Below are 16,559 nucleotides of genomic sequence, written 5' to 3' on the forward strand. Positions count from 1 at the left end.
CTCGGTGTGGTACGAAGGTGTATTATATGTCCCAAGTAATAACGCTTGAGATGCATGTTCAGAGTGGGGAGGATTTGGGGGGTGGCAACTGTGTGAACCATCTCATGCCACATGGTGACATTCTTGCTCTGAGAATGTGTGTTCTGCATGCTGTTCGTAACCAGAAAATGTTTGTATTATTGTCATTGTAAACTGGGGAGTTTTTTTAAGCTACCAGTCTGTGACCCACACTTGTGGTCTGACCCACCAGATGAATACTGTTGTAACTGACCTTTTTGTTTTTTGTTTTTGCAGCCTGCCGAAATTGATGTATTGGTATCAAAGGATCGTAACTCATTCTTCACCAATGGCCTGACCATAGGAAATGAAAAATGCTCTGTGCTCAGAGACAGCTTGGATGTAGATTCGGCATGGTCAATGGACATGCGAACAAAATGTGCAAGTGGAGGGCCCACGTACAACGTTGCTCTGAGCAAAGCTGCCACTGGTAAGTGCTGTGAGGTATATGACTGCCATCATAGAGTCCCTTGCCCTCATGCCCCCGAGTGAACTGTCACCCTCAGTTCCATACTAGGCTTATTTTCCATCTTCGAATTTCAAAACGGAATTTCCCATAAACAGAGAAATTGTTTGATTCACACATGGTCGTCATGAAACTAACACATGACTGTGGAGAAGGATCGGAACAGGTTCTGTCTGTCAAACAAGTTTGAAAAACAAAACCAAAGCAACTTTCCAGCATTGGTCACATTTTGAGCTTGGATGATTCTGGTTCCAGATAATTCCCAATAGATTCTTTTTTTTTTTTTTTTTTTTCTTTCGAAGTTTGCATAGTTTCTGTGAGGGGAGCTTATTGGGACGGGGATGGGGGGGGCATGAAATTATTTGAATTAGTTTTTTAATTTCTTGAATGTTTTACTGTTAATGAATTGAGCTGTGAACTTCTCAACTGCCTATTTATAAACGGTATATTTATATCAAACTTAAAATTTTCTCAAGAGCTTTTTAGAACCTCAAAAATACAATATCATGCTGCGCATACTTCAAGCATGCTACTGAGCACCGAGAAGGAAAATGTGACAAACAAGCTGGATTTGAGTAGACACAAGGAACATATGTAATAGCTTTTACCATAAAGTTGTATCAGCAAAGACTTATTTTCCTGGTTTAATTACCTGATTTTGGTGTGCGACAAGGTCGAAAGTCGGAGCTGAAGGTCACCGCTGATGAGTCGAATATGGGACAGTCTATCAATTGTATTCCACATATATTTGGAATTCACTTAATATCTCTGCCGAGTAGTGTCAATTACCACAACTCTAAATTTGACGCTCGCACACACACGTAGTTGTTATTCGGCGACGAGTGTATTGTTGCGTCACACATGTACACGTTTATTATTGGTCCTTCTTCGCTGGTGTTCATCAGCTTCCGTGTGGTGAACTCGGCACTGCAATTTTAAAATCTGAACACTTCAAGAAAACCCAAATGTTACTCCTGGTTTTACTTGATTCTCGATGCCCAACCTTAATAACTACTGTATAATAAAATTAAATGAGTAAAAGCTACGACAGACATGTCATAAAATGAGGTCTCCGCCTAGAATTATGTGCTGCGTTGTTGCTAATATTTCATTAAAGGCCTCTGGACATCAGGTGACTGATGCCCACGCGTGTTTTGGCAGAACAAAAGTGGCTAGGGGTGTGTACCAAAGACGTTACTTTTTTTGGGGGGGGGGTGTTACAGATTAATTTGGGTCACTACTCCAAGGTAGTAACAACAACGCAGCAGTGCATGTATACAACGTAATGGCGTCACCCACTCGGCAGGATTTCGCAAACACCAAAAATTTCCGGGTTTGGAAGCAAGCGAGCTTTGTCCACCACAAAACCAGACACATAGCGGTGGTGAAGCCTTGCACTTCCTAAAATCCTTTGAGTGGTGGTAGTGGGGATTTCTTGGTGCTGGCGGCGACTGGCGATGTCAAGTGTCTTGGGTGAGGTCAAGCCCTCCTTTCGTCAACTGTAGCCGTTTTAGCACGAGTCATTAACTTTTACCTGTTGCCATGTCCGCAGCAAACGCATACGCTTGGTGCTTCTTGGTTTAGCTCCATCATTGCAATGCATTTGGCCATCATGCTGGGCGATGTCATGAAACTTGATTCAATCTATTTTTATTCATCCACAATATGGAAAGGGGCAAATCGCTCTTATTGACCACACATTTTGCTATTTGAGTTTTTGTTTGCCTCTTACCGAGATGGTAGTGTTGACTCTGTAGATAATGTAAAGATGCTGGTGAGTCTGAAATGAGTATTGTGTTTTCCGCACTAAAAGACGCGCTGGATTATGAGGCGCACCTTCAATGAATGGCTACTTTGTAATTTTTTTTCATACATTGGACGCATCGCATTATAAGGTGCAATCTACAATGCCACCACTAGATGGCACCACGCTCCTTCCATTCAACTCGAGAGGTGTCCATGACTGCCTCTGAAAAACGTAAATTAACTTACTGTACTTAAATAATGATAAATAAATAAAATCACAACCACGGTCTCCTTTTTTCAACAAATACAGGTCCGTCTTCATGCCTTCTTCCAGTCAACTCGAGAGGCGTTCATGACCACCTCCGAAAAACGCATTTGTATTTCCTTGATCGTAGCTCCAACAGTACGATCAGATGTCAGTCATAGTTATTCCTTTGTTGTGTATTCACAAATGATAAAATCACAATATAAATTCTGTAGGGGTGGCTATAGAATTTATTTTATGATATCCTCGCTTGCTTTTCAGTTTTGATATTATTTTCAATTTTTGTAGTTTCATGTAAGTAATCGTTAGTTTACGTTTTTCTGAGGCGGTCTTGAACGCCTCTCTCGTCGAACGGAAGAAGGCACGGAGACAGTCGTTCCTGTATTTGTTGAGACAGTTTAATAAAATGAACACCACAGCTCTCCTTTTTTCGGAGCTGCAACACAAACTTATTTAATAAAGCAGCGACACAGTTCACTGAACCAACAGCAAGTTATCACTTTGGAAGCATGTCTCCAGGAAGGAGCTATCTTGGAGTCGATGTATTACAGTAATGGCCATACACAAGACGCACCGGATTTTAAGGCCCTCGGTGAGCTTTTAACTCATTCACTCCCAAAGACGTTTTTAAATGTCTTTTCAGACTTGGTCCAGAATTGACTGGTACTGAATGAGTTAAGAAAATGGAAGATTTTTTTGGTGCGCCCTATAGTGCGGAAAATACGGTACAACAAAGGAAACAGTGTCTGTCATTTGGAAATTGTTTGGTTACAGGCAAACTGAACCAAATAAATGTCTCATCCCCAAAAGATGTATGAGATTTTTTTTAATCTATTCCTCCCACACCCCACCATTTCATTTTGTTTTCTTTGTCCTTTTTATGTTCTAGTAATGATTCTGGTCAAGGGCAAAGAAGGTGTCCACGGAGGGCAGCTGAACCCTTTGGCATACGGAATAGCCGAACACCTGAGGAAGTGTGGCTACTGAAGCATCCCGTGCCAGGCCACCCAACCCACCAGCTACCTGTCGACCTACCGCCCTGTTGCATTTCACACTTCCTGTCCTCGTTGCTCCTTACTTTTCTTCTGACCGCCCCCCCCCTCAAAAAAAAGTCTCAGCCCTTGTAATTAATCCATAGCCAAGATGACAAATCTCGTCACTTGACAACAGACCAGCAGAATGAAAGCCAAACACCTCATGTTTCTTTGGTGCCCATTGATACAAGTCCCGTATGCGCTCTCTTAGTGGCCACTGCCTATTTTTTTAATATAAATGGGAGCGCTGAAGCAGTTGCTCATCACTTCCTCCTCTCCCACCAACTACTACGTTGGACAGTCATGTTCATCTGCCCCTCCCACCCTCCCCACAAATAATGAAACACTTCAGACACGCACATCCTTGTCAAGGTGTAGTTTTGTTTCAGGTAACCATCATCCAGCAGAGTTTTACTGTACCTGTACACGACGGCAAAAATCAATGGACATTCCAGTTACCTACTCAGGCACTTGATTCCTTTTTTAATTTTTTTTTTTTTTTTTTTGCCAGTTCCTGTAATTTGTTTTCTGAAAGGCTACCATTTTGTGGGACAGGTCTCTCTCGCTTTCTAACCACCTGAAGCATGGCCCCGCCCCCTCCCTTCCTCCGGATAGGACCAAATGTAGTGAAAGCTTGGAAGTTGAAACAAAACACCAAACTGGTTAAGTGGCAGGGAAGGTGAGCGCGGAGCTAGTTTTAAAAATTGGGGGGGGGGGGGGGGGGGGGCGTCCCTTGTCTCCGCCCCTTTTCTGAAGCTGCACTGTATTTGGAAGAAATCCTCATTACGCTATGTTGACAACTGAAACTGTGGAATTAATTGCCTTTCTTTCATCGTCCACTGAGCAGGACCGACAATTGTAATGTCTTTGGGCGGTGGGTTGGATGGAACCAACATGTTCTTGATCCGAACCTGTGTATCCTGTGCCATAATGTAGAGAGGTCTGTTGCTCTTCTCAGATTAATTTTCCCTCCCATAACTTGTCCCCCCCCCCCCCCCCCCCCCCAACCTCTCCCCGCAGCTTCAGCTCCACTGTTAAAGCCTTGTGTAAGCATCAGATCTGTTTCAAAGTCCCCGTTGCTGATTTCTGTTCTCACTTTAGTTTTCTTACGTCTGGGATAGTCTGTCAATGCATTGAATTTCACATGCATACAACCAAGAATGCCATATTGATTTATCTTGTTCAGACAGATCAAAAATAAATTTGTTCCAACCAGAGAAGTATTTCCTGTTCTGCTCTTGCGTTTGTTCAAATTCAGCAGTGCTCTCAAGTTTGTTAGCAATGTCATTCATCTTTTAAGCGTATGGATTTAGAAAAATTAGGTGTTCCCTGATTTTTTTTCAATGTTATTAGAACGGCATTTGCAATAAAAATCTGGCAAAAGAAAATGAAAAGGCAAAAGCAATTTAACAAAGCACTAATTTCTGTGTAAGTGAAGGCCCATTAGTAAAGCACACGTGCGTGCAGTGGTTTATCTGCATGTTAAATTCCTTTTTAGCATGGATTCGCTGTTTTGCGCTGAAAAGTTCAGCAATGGTTAGGAATTGTTCTGTTGTAATTTTACGAGAATGAAGACGACGCAACCTTGACGCTGTCATGGCTTTGTCCTTTTTCAACCTCTTGAAAATATGACTATAGTGTGGTTTAGCAAAGTACTCTTAATATTACGACTTACAGTATATATCTTATGACTAACCCACAATTTATGGTGCTTGTCCTCGTTGCGGTTCCACTTGCTGCAGTGCAGAATTAAGGGTCAGATACGTTTGATAGCCACCATTTAAAAAATGGGTCCAGTGAGATTTTTGACTGCAACAACACAGGTGGGACGAACGGTCTCATTTCACCGATTACTGGCAACTATTTTGAATTAGGGTGTGGTTGCATAAATTTTGATGATTGATTGCAGTTACATCAAGCGACGGTGAAGGTAAGAGGTTATGGGTACAAATTGAATTGATCATTTTCTTGTTGAAAATATTTCAAATACAGTATAACATTTTCCCCTCATAACATTACATCGATGAAATGACACTTTTTTGTGTACTTAAAACTTTATTGTAATACTGACTTATTTCTCAACATGACTTTCCAGAGAGGTGAAACTTCAAAATATGCAGTTTTTTTAACACATGCTGCTTCAAAAAAGAAGCTACAGAGCCATTGCATCTGTGTATGTACAATAAAAAAAACTACGGTGGAGAACAACAGTTTTATATATTTGTGTGTGTCTCTGGCCAGCAGAGAAGGTCTTGCTGGCCTTCTCTGCTGGCCTAAACATTCATACAATAACAAATTTAATTCATGTTATTTTATTTTCATAAATATGTAAACAAAATTATTCTCTGTATTCTTTACGTCATATTATTTCCACTTAGTCGAGTGGCTTTTAATGTTATTTTAAATAACATTGAAAGCCACTCGATAAATAACATTTATTATGACTATTTCAGCTAGCTTGTGTTGCCAGGTAAATTAAACTTGCCAGGGGCCTTCAGATTAAACGGAGCAGGCCCCTGTGCGCTGAAAATGAACGGGCACAGTCAGCTTGCAATAGCCTATCAGATCACGAGTCTGCGCACCGGGGCCAGCTAGAATGCCTTGCGTCGAGACTGGACGTGCGCGTTCGGTGATTGGATTAGCGCCTGCTAGAGGGAGCTATCACTGCATTTTAACCCAAAACGGCCGACATTGATCTGGTTGCGGAACTACTTTCCACAAAATTTTCAAGACGGACCTTCCACGAAAAGCTGGATATTGTGCGAAGATGTCGCCCAACTCCTGCGCTAGCTAGTCTGTCCCAGCAAGGTAAAGGGTTTGTCCGTCATTTTCAGATGAGCAATTATGAACGGTACCCGTGACTCACAGCCTCTGAGAAACGCTGCAAATTGTACTGCTGGGAATGCCTAATGCTTGCAACGGACCGGTTTGGTGTTTGGAGCCACACTGGATTTACCCATTTAAGTTGTTTTACCAAGGCAGCAAGGAAACATCACAGCACGGCTGGGCACTTACAAACTACGGTGCGTTTAAAAAACGGGGACACTCGCGTAGATGTGCAGCTCAGTGAACAGGGACTACATTGGTGAGTAAATGAATGTTTACATTTCTTCTTGTCATTTTATTTCATTAGTATTAATGGTAACGAAATAAAATGATAAAGATACAAAAATGTATCAATCCGCTCACCTGCAATTTATAATGCCGCATTGTAGTCACCTTCATGCACGAAAGTTTGTTCAATCTCAGCTGCTCAACATCGTCGGTTATTTGCTGTTGTGTAGCCAATTCTCAAAATGCAAATGATCCGTTAACTTGATTTTCAAAGAATAGTTTTGTTATTGTTTGGTTGGTGTCTTATATGAAACTTTGACATTGTGCAATTTATTGGACAAACTTAAGATCACACAGCGTAATTTGGGTGGCATTTTATTTAGTATTTTTAAATCATCTTTTTATTTTTGACAATCTATAAATTTGGTTTCCTGCTCTTAATTGAATGCATACTTGATGGTTTTAAATGCTCCTGAAATTAAATGCTGCTTGACGAGCATATACATGTACTGTATTGTTGTCGTGTATGTACGTATGTGACGTTACTGAAGATCTCTCTCTCTCTCTATATATGTGTATATATATATATATATATGTGTATATACATCTATATATATATAGTCATGTGTATTTACGCAGTGCTCATGTGGATATAGCCTTGGCCCGTAGGAGTGTATCTCGTATTTGTGACTCTTAAACAGTCATTGCGTGTGTAGTCCTATCACAGGTGCGCAGCAGACTTCCTTCAACGCTTCATTCGCCATCTTGAAATCAAATATACAGTACCTATGAATATGTAAGGAGAGTATATCAAGGTCAAAAGTGAGTTGTCCCCAAGAAAGGGTCAAGCTCGAAGCAGGTCAAGATCGTGGTCTTCCGGGCTTGATCGCTGCATCTGGACTACCACGGTGACCTCCTCCTCGCCTTCGCTGCTTTCACCCAGATCATTGTCCTCATATTCTGAGGACTCCCCTTGGTCGTGGTCGGAGCGGGACGCCGCCGACATGGTGCCGAAAGAGTGTGCGCTGGTGGAGGCTAGCGAGCGCAGCAGCGGAGTGCTTTCGGACGCCTCGTCATTCTCTTCACCGCCGCTCTCGTCAGAGTCGGAGTCGTCCTGCGAGGGGACTACCTTCTGCTTGCACACCGGACACGTCTTCTTGGTTTTAGTCAGCCAGGGGTCCACACATTTGCTGTGGTAGGCTGTGGGGACAATCGCTTATTACACGTGGTTCGTAATTGGAGCCGTGCCAACAGCCAAGGGAACAGCCTCACCTTGTTCCCAATGGGAACAGGAATGACTGCAGACCATACTGAGCTGTACTCACAAAAAGTAGGGTACAGTGGAACCTTGGTTTCCTTGGCGCATTTTTAAAACCTAACCACTCCACCGTTTGTTTCCCTGAATTGAAGGGTGTACATCTGAAGCATTTTCCAAGTTATGTAAAAAGGGTTCATCACAACGTCTCGGCATGTTGGGGCGACAGCGTAACATTCTATCCAAAATCCGATTTTCAAAATAAGAGCATACTGTATAATAAAACAACTTCCCAGCACTTTCGGGGCTCACGTCGTAGCTTATTTAGCCAACAAAGCAAATAGTTGAGTGCAACTACTACATATAGCCACCACGAGGCCAAAGCTTTTATTCTGAAAGCCTGGCTTTTGACAGGATGCGTCACAAAAATGTTGTCCCAGACTGGGAAGCTTGTCTTGTGTTAGTCATAAAAGCCTGCATTGTGGAAAATGCCTTGTGGCCTGTTGAACATTTTTAACCAGTGGTGTGCAGCTCTCCGATAAAAGACGATTTGATATGTATCTCGATACATGGGGTGCAATAAGATTCAAGGACTGAAGGAATGATTCAATATGGTTCAATTCAGTGGGATTATGATTCGATTGAATATGGGAGGGCTCAGAGAGGGTATGATGCAAATTTCTTGTCATTTTATATTCACGGGAATGGACTTCGGGCAGTAAAATAAACATGCCCCCCATTTTTTTGTAGGAAACAGAGACTGATTATTTATTACTAGTACTTTTTTTTTTTGTTAAGACTTTTCAGGATTAACATTTTTCCTCCCCCAATGCATTTCAATTGGGAACCAGTTCTAATGTGGATTTTTTTCTCCTCACCGACCATCCCGTACTTGGTTGCTCAAGTGCAGATAGTGTTGAACTCATTCAGCTTGAGTGTCCACACAGGCTGGACTCACCATGAGAACATGGCAGGACCCGCAGTTTGTCTCCTTCCTCATACTCGTCCAGGCAGATGGCGCACACATCATAGTTGTCTCCTGAGAAACAAAGCACATTTTTCCATTGCCTTCGTGGCCTCGACCAACACACCCGGAAAGACGTTTTAGGTCTTTCATAGCAATGTTTTCACTCTCACGCGACTTCTGACAACAAAAAATATTAGAAACTTTATGCAACTGGTCCACGGTGCATTCTGCCTCTCGCTCATTGAATCGCCAGGAAAAGCGCTACAGAATACAGAGGAATGGAATTGAATGAAATGTCCAAACATCAAATATGTTTTTAGTGTATTTGTGTTTATGGACACGTTTGACAATACTGAAAAACAGCTTTGAACCAAAACCGATTCCACCACTGACTCCAAACAGTGTTTATCGCTCTCCTCACAATCTTGGTATGACTCTTCCAAAAATGTCCTTACATCCAAGCCCATCAAAGATGTGAGTTGAGGAATTTACCAACATGTTCCGCTTTCAAATTCCACAGTTGCCCCCCGCCTTTCTTCCAGTGGGTGCTTGAAGGAGGCTGGACTCTTGTGCTCTGCTCTGTTTACGTAAGCTCAAAGTGAGCATGTATTCCTCTGCTGTCTACGCCAGGGCCGCATGTGACCTTATATGGAGGCCCAGTTACAACCACCACCACCCTCCTCCTCCTTCCTCCTTTTTTCTTCCTCTGTCAGCAACTGAAACTTAAAGGCAACATTTTCACTTCATCTGTTCTTGTCAAACTTTCAGGCCCAAGTTTGGGAAGCAAGACAAATAAGACAATCCACTAAACTTGCTCTTGGCCGTAAGTTACCGGATGAGTTAACTTACTCAACCCACCCCCCTGCCCCCGCAACTACCAGATCACATTGACTTCCTTTGTGAACCAGAGGCTCAAGAACAAAACCCAAATTCATCATGTAGTAAGTGTTCAGTTATTTCCAGAAGTTATCAGACACTTAATTGTACGAACATCCTAATAGTGGATAATACAACACAGTTTCGTTTAACAAATGGGTTGTTGAATAGCTTTGGCAGGTGTTGCTCTTTGAATAGCTTTGGCAGGTGTTGCTCTTTTGGTTAGCAACGCCTTTCCCCATGAGCTCAACTCCTTAATGTTCCTGTTTGAAAATTAGGATCCATGAAGTCAATCAATTGAAAGATCCATTCCCTTCCGTGGAAGCGTCTACTTGATTTGAGGTGCTTATTTGTGTGTGGAGGTAAAAGTAAATACAGGAGCACATTCCCAAAATCAGTGGCCTCCACTCCTACTAACACCAGGTCTCCTTTAAATCCCCGGTTGTGTAATACACTCAAAATAGGTGCATTTATCCCCAAAGGATAAAAACAGGTGGCACTATGATTCACCACAAGACCACTCAAGAGTCAAATGCGGCGCCCATTTGAACCATGTTGCGAACCAGAAGAGCAGCACCGATACAGTCTGTCAGAAGTGCAGTCTTACAGTTTTTCACTCTGACTTGCCTGTGCAACTTTCCATATCATTTTACAAATCACAAGCTAAATTCTAATCTTTGTTCTAAGAAGTAGAATGGATTCATTCCCAACAGTCTATCATTTTGTAACATTTCTCTTGGCTGCACCCGTATGTGGATGTCAGATGTTTTTGTCCATATTTCAGTCCCTATGTGTTGCTGTCGCCTTCAGAATCAGTAATGGTGGCTGAAGTAACTGGCAACTATCTTGCCCAAACAGATTTCAAATTCAACGCTCAGGGCCATCTCGCTTGTCCACCATAACGTCCGAGTTTATACATTCTCTGATGTGTTGGTCAGCGCAAGTTGTACTCACAAAATGCAGCTATCGCCGTATGTATGATTTTTTAAATTCTTATTTGATATTTTTTTTAAATAATTTTTCGTCATGTTATTAAGACACAGAGAGAAAACTGAATTCAGACGACACACGAGGCACAGTTGCATGCTGACCATTGACTTGAATAAAGCATTGTTATTAATTTGTGGACTATAACGATGTATTTGTATAAAGACCTTTCCCCACCAAATGCCCGACCTCTCTGTAGTTGTGTACCGGTAATTAACACCCATAAATCACAATCATTCTGATGTATGGGAAGACATTAGTAATCCCAAGAAATCCGTTACAAGGCCTTTATTATATCAATTATTTTTACCCTACAAAAGTAATAATGTTGACGCTGATGGAGAATTATTTATTGAACAATACACTGACAACATGTCTTGATAGAATAACGTTCCACACCACTGCAAACCACAACTACAACCACAATAATAACCCAATACACATATTCACTTATTTAACTATTTTTCTATCTCAAACCGCTTCAAACAACAAAGCGTGTGACGGAAAAGTGGTTAGGACTGCACGACTGTCCGTGTTTTATGTTATGTGTTGTGTTTATTATTTTACTTTATGTTAAGTGTTTTGTAAAGCGCTTTGTTACAGCTGCCGCTGTTGTGAAAGCGCTATATAAATCAGCATGTATTGTATTGTATTGTATCTATATTAGTGACAACTACAATAGAATTGTTCATAGTTAATCGTTTCCGTGTGTAAATTGGGGATTCAATTATCGATGCACGTCATGTGCAAGCATTGCATTTCCATTTCCCCATCTGCAAACCTACCGGTAACCACCCAAAGACCAAAACAGGAAGTTGATATTCATGAAACCTGCGCAGTCTTTCTTAAGACTTGACAAACTGGTCTGGTGCCTTTTTTTTTTAGACGGGAAAGGAATTATAAACTGTGTGCTCAAACACTTGTACATGCAAACACGATACTGTATCTTTCCCCAATAGCAAGGTATTCCATTGGAGCTCATCAGAACATTTTGCCCTACATATTAGTGTGCTTTGAATTGCCCCAAAAGTTTTTCTTTCCTCCCTGGACATTCTCAAAAGGCATTTTGAATGTAAAATTCCCGGCATTCCTGAAAATGAACTAATAAAAACAACATCGGAGTCATCGCAATTCATGTCCCCTCCTTTTGACTATTTTTTCACTCTTCACTAGTCCTGCGGCAGCGTTCTCGTCTCTCGAAGGAGCCACGCTGTCCCACTGAACTTCATATCAGCAGCGTGAAGCGTGCGAGCAAGGAGACTCAGTGGAAGAAGTGTGTAATGTGTCGCTGAATCAGACTGCTGCTCTGTGCCCGTGTCGTGAAACACTGCAGCTGCTCTGTTAACTGTGAGTGTGTGTGTGTGTGTGTGTGTGTGTGTGTGTGTGTGCGCACACGCAATCATCAAGATAGAGGTCAGTGTTGGGAAGGAGGGACCTTCAAATATGTGCCATGACCTCTTGCTATAAACAGAAGTTGGTGATTCTGTCTACCGAGTGGGCTGACACTGAAGCTGAGCGAGGATGAAGCAAGGCTCTGCAATCACACTGCAACCAAAGATATTAAAATGGCAGCGCGACGCTGACAGGCGCGGCAGCTGTCGTTACATAATCCAATGCAGTGACACAGATCCTATGTCTCACGCTGCTATTGTGCACTGATTACACGGGCACTATAGACTTCCACTGTACACCACCTTCGGACTGTACACCATTTATGGAAATGTGACATGGTCCATTTTGCCAATATTTTGGATGCGCATTGTGTAAATTAAATTCTTTCTCATTCTTTTGTTGAAAAGTGTTTTTCAATGGACCATCCAAATTCAAACAGCTTGCAATGTATACGCCCTCGAGAAGTTTCACTGTATATATTTATTTATATGTGTGACTGGTTAGCACGTTTGCCACACAGTGCAGACTGCAGGGTTTGATTCCGGCTCCGGCCTTCTTGTGTGGAGTTTTGCATGTTCTCTCCGTGTCTGTGTGGGTTTTCTCTGGGAAGTCCGGTTTCCTCCCACATTCCAAAAACATGCTTGGCAGGTTAATGCAACTCTCTAAATTGTGCCTAGGTGTGACTGTGAGTGCAAATGGTTGTTCGTCTGTGTGTGCCCTGTGATTGGCTGGCAACCAGTTCAGGGTGTCCTCCGCCTACTGCCCTAAGACGGCTAGCATAGACTCCGGCTCCCCCCGCAACCCTAGTGAGGATTAAGCGGTTCGGAAAATGGATGGATGGATGTAAACACACACACACACACACACACACGCACACGCACGCACGCACGCACGCACGCACACACACACACACACACACACACACACACACACACACACACACACACACACACACACACACACACACACACACACACACACACACACACACACACACACACACACACACACACACACACACACACAAAAGAAAAGAAAAGAAATTACGTTTACCGATCAGCATTCTCTTTCACTGGCATCAATTTCTTGCATCATGTCTTTTACTTTGCTTCCTCCATCTTTCATTTTTATTACTTTTATCCTGTCTTCAAGCATTAAAGCTTTTCTTTTCTTAACTCCTTGGTCTGCAAAGGTCCGTTTTGTGGCTATTTTAGTAATGCAACATTTGTGCTGCGTCTGAAACTAACAATAACAAACACTTCCTGTACTACCGAGCACGTGGAAACCAGTGTGGTGGTTGCTATTGCTGTTTCAGAGCGAAGCAGGACGGGTGGCTGTGGCAGGCCGAGGTTGGAATCGACTTTTGCGGAAGGCTTGTTTTCGTTGTTGTGTATCTTGTTGCCCGGCAAGGGCAGAGAAAAAGATTTCGCATTACGCAACAGGGCGACTTTTCGTTGTAGGGGGAGCAGAAAAGTGGGAATGGCTTTCATGCAAGAAGTTTTTTTTTCACACTAGTGGGTATTTTCACCCATGTATGTTTCGTTGTAGAGGAGTTTCGCTGTGTATGTATATATATATATATATATACTGTATATATATATATAGTTGAAAAAAATGAGGCCATAAGTTTTCTTCAAAATTGCAAACCTCCTTTGAGATTGCATTCCACTACAATGCGATGTTGATTTTATTTCACTTAACTGTTCAGTCCTACTTGATAGCATGACTGTTTCGTAATGTTTTAACACTAAATATCATTGTTTTTGAAGGTTAATTTTTCTGGATCGTACAATCAATTACAAATTAGTACCGGTTTGCAGCACACAAATTTAGTCTGTTAATTATCGCAAGGGCTCTCTCAAATCATTTGTTCTTCAGCACAATGTGCGAGCCTAAATATTAGACATTTGTCTTTATAATGCATGTCAGTATACATCACAGCTAGCTCATTAAAATGTAATTTAAATAATTGATTTAATGACTTAATGACATTGTCTGGCCCCAAACTGTCAGTACCTGGATCCAAGTAACCTCCAATGGCTAATTCCTGCTTTGCTTAGTATGTTTTCGACTAGCCGGCTCCGCTAACGGTCTTCATCAAATAAGCACCAACTAATGAATCCCATCACATTGCTCACTCGTGGGTCCCCTACGTACTCTTAAGTCATCATTAGGTTTGCTTCCAAGCAAGCCTGCTTTAAATGTGATTAGAATTTACATTTGGTGTCTCCTCCCTGTCACCAAATACTCTGATTCAGCTGGCAGGACTGCAGCCCCCCCGCCCCCCCAAAAAAATAACCCCCCACCACGCAACCGTCTCATCAGACCGATACAGAAAGCCACTGAACACTCACGCTGCATTTGGCTCACATGGGAAACAGCAGCATGGCCTCCTCAATATGCAGATTTACAAGGGAGTAATGCGAATAGCTTTTAAAAGACCCCCTGCAGGGACCAAAGTAGCTGCACCGTTGTCTTTTCTAAGAGTCACAGTCAAATAAAACCCCAAATAAAATGTGCGTTTGCAATGCAAATCAATATCCTGATTACAGGAGTGTCTCATCTGTTGCTTCATTTTCTTGTGTGGAGTTCAGATTGTCTTTCTTTTGCACCAAGGGTTCCGGTTTGGTACAAATTTTCTTAGATATCTTTTAATGCTAGAGTTAAGGTTCGCGTGTCAAGCAAATGTGCGAACTTTTTCATCACACTTAGTTACCAAAGTCATATCTCAACATTTTTTAAATAACAAGAGAAACAATTTTCAGCAAGCACATTGGTATTTTTGTGTGTGTGTGTGTGTGTTTTTTTTAATTATTGAAGCTAAAAATGGCTTCGGCAATGATGTTAGTAGGGTAACGACTTACTAATTATCCCTCCGGACTGACTTTAACATACTATACAATAGTCAGTCCCTTGGAAGAGAGAGCGTAAAAATAACCTTGGACAGCAAGCCACATTCTGCTTGACCAAGTCTAAACTCTAATTAGAGAAATATCATCACATCTTATTTTTCGGTCCGCTTTCGCTAGCGTCCCAGATTGAAAGAGACATATCGTCTTTCTTTAAAATTGATTGAGTGGGAAGAAAATACCGAGCAGCACTGGGAAAAAAAATCGCATTACGACAAAAGAATGCTCGGAAGAGAGAATGTCATCTTTCTTGTTTAGGAGTATTGTGAACAGACCACTCTCACACACGGCCGCTTATTGTCTTACTTGACGGATGGGCAAATTACACACACTCTCGCTGGTATGGTTGCTATGTTTTCATAGCTGACTAAACAGTCTTCACCTGAGCTGAATTGTGATCAACCGAACAGTCCCAATTAGGGAAAAAGGAAAAGTGTGGCTTGCGTGTCACCAAAAAAAACCTCAACTGTTCAATCCACTCAACAGTGAGAAACTACTTTCCTCCCAGTTTGGCCCGTCAACACATTCTTAACCATCAGTCATGTGTCCACTCTCCACTCGGAATACCTCCGATCACCCAGGGAGAGCTTCAAAAGAAAAAAAAACCCTTTGAGACTAGAATAATCCGATTAGCGCCCAAATGGAAGAATGATATGTCGGACTGCATTGCCATCACGCTCATCTGGGTCAAATGGTGAGAAAGCACGTTCGATACGAAGATCAGTCTTTACCATACCTGCGGGGGGGAAAAAAAAAACAGGACGGACACTGACCTTTTTTGTACTTGTGGATCGGAAGCTTCTTCAACTGATCTTTGCGGAGGCGGCTCCTCCGAGCCCTGTGTCGATCTTGGACAAACTTTGTGATCTAGTGACAAAGAAACCAGAAAAGGTTTCTGTTACTTTATCATTATAGCCTAGCGCTCTAGTAGTGCAGCCTGGTTAGAGTAGATTGATCTCTGAGGTCTATGTCAGTGCAAGGTGGACCAATCAACCGCAGATGCATGACTTCCAACAGTCTGATCAATTGGAGAATCTTTGTTCCAACTTGGAATGTGGACAAGAGAACCTACCATGAAGACAACAATGAGGATGAGGCAGATTCCAACGATGATGAGGAAGGGGATCAAGTAGTATTCCAACGGAAGGCTGAAATCTGGCATGAGAATCACACGCCCCCTAAAACAAAATGAACGACTAAGAGCGATCCGCAAAAACTGCAAAAAATGCCTTTTTCTGTATCGTACACTTCATCAACATCAACTTACCCTTTGTCAAATAGGTAGTCTTCTTTCAAAGAGTTGGCCGTCTCTTCACTCACGAACACGGAGGGAATATCAATCTGCTTCATTATGTCCACTACAAACAAGACAAGGAAATTAAAAAAAATGACTTGAAGCCCATTTAACTTTATCAGACTACCGGTAGTTATACTGAAGCCTTGTGTTAATACAGTCATTATTGGAGTAGCAAGTGGTGCATGGCTTCCTCCACACATTGAACTGACACCAGGGTGTCACCAGTCATGAGAGCCTTTTTATGGCAAAGGCCA

General features: G+C 42.1%; 3 protein-coding genes across 7 annotated transcripts in view; 2 read left to right on the forward strand and 1 right to left on the reverse strand.

Moving 5' to 3' along the window:
- Positions 1-4,788, forward strand: part of LOC127606362 (profilin-2-like) — a 437,001-nt gene extending 432,213 nt beyond the window's left edge. For all 4 annotated transcript variants that reach the window (XM_052074661.1, XM_052074660.1, XM_052074662.1 and 1 more), the window contains 2 exons: positions 295-487; positions 3,424-4,788. In XM_052074661.1, coding sequence (XP_051930621.1) covers positions 295-487; positions 3,424-3,521 — 291 coding nt within the window. In that variant the 3' untranslated portion in view covers positions 3,522-4,788. The remainder of the gene's footprint in view (positions 1-294; positions 488-3,423) is intronic.
- LOC127606306 (arf-GAP with coiled-coil, ANK repeat and PH domain-containing protein 2-like) overlaps positions 1-16,559 on the forward strand; it is a 395,843-nt gene that overhangs the window by 307,179 nt on the left and 72,105 nt on the right. The gene's annotated exons all lie outside the window — the stretch shown is intronic.
- The window catches only part of rnf13 (ring finger protein 13), a 31,805-nt gene continuing 20,634 nt past the window's right edge, over positions 5,389-16,559 (reverse strand). The window contains exons 6-10 of the mRNA XM_052074614.1: positions 16,276-16,366; positions 16,081-16,186; positions 15,782-15,875; positions 8,836-8,916; positions 5,389-7,822 (exon numbers count right to left, since the gene is read on the reverse strand). Of these exons, the coding sequence (XP_051930574.1) occupies positions 7,467-7,822; positions 8,836-8,916; positions 15,782-15,875; positions 16,081-16,186; positions 16,276-16,366 (728 nt within the window). The 3' untranslated portion in view covers positions 5,389-7,466. The remainder of the gene's footprint in view (positions 7,823-8,835; positions 8,917-15,781; positions 15,876-16,080; positions 16,187-16,275; positions 16,367-16,559) is intronic.

Source organism: Hippocampus zosterae, chromosome 8, assembly GCF_025434085.1.
Source record: "Hippocampus zosterae strain Florida chromosome 8, ASM2543408v3, whole genome shotgun sequence".
Classification (NCBI taxonomy): Eukaryota; Metazoa; Chordata; class Actinopteri; order Syngnathiformes; family Syngnathidae; genus Hippocampus; species Hippocampus zosterae.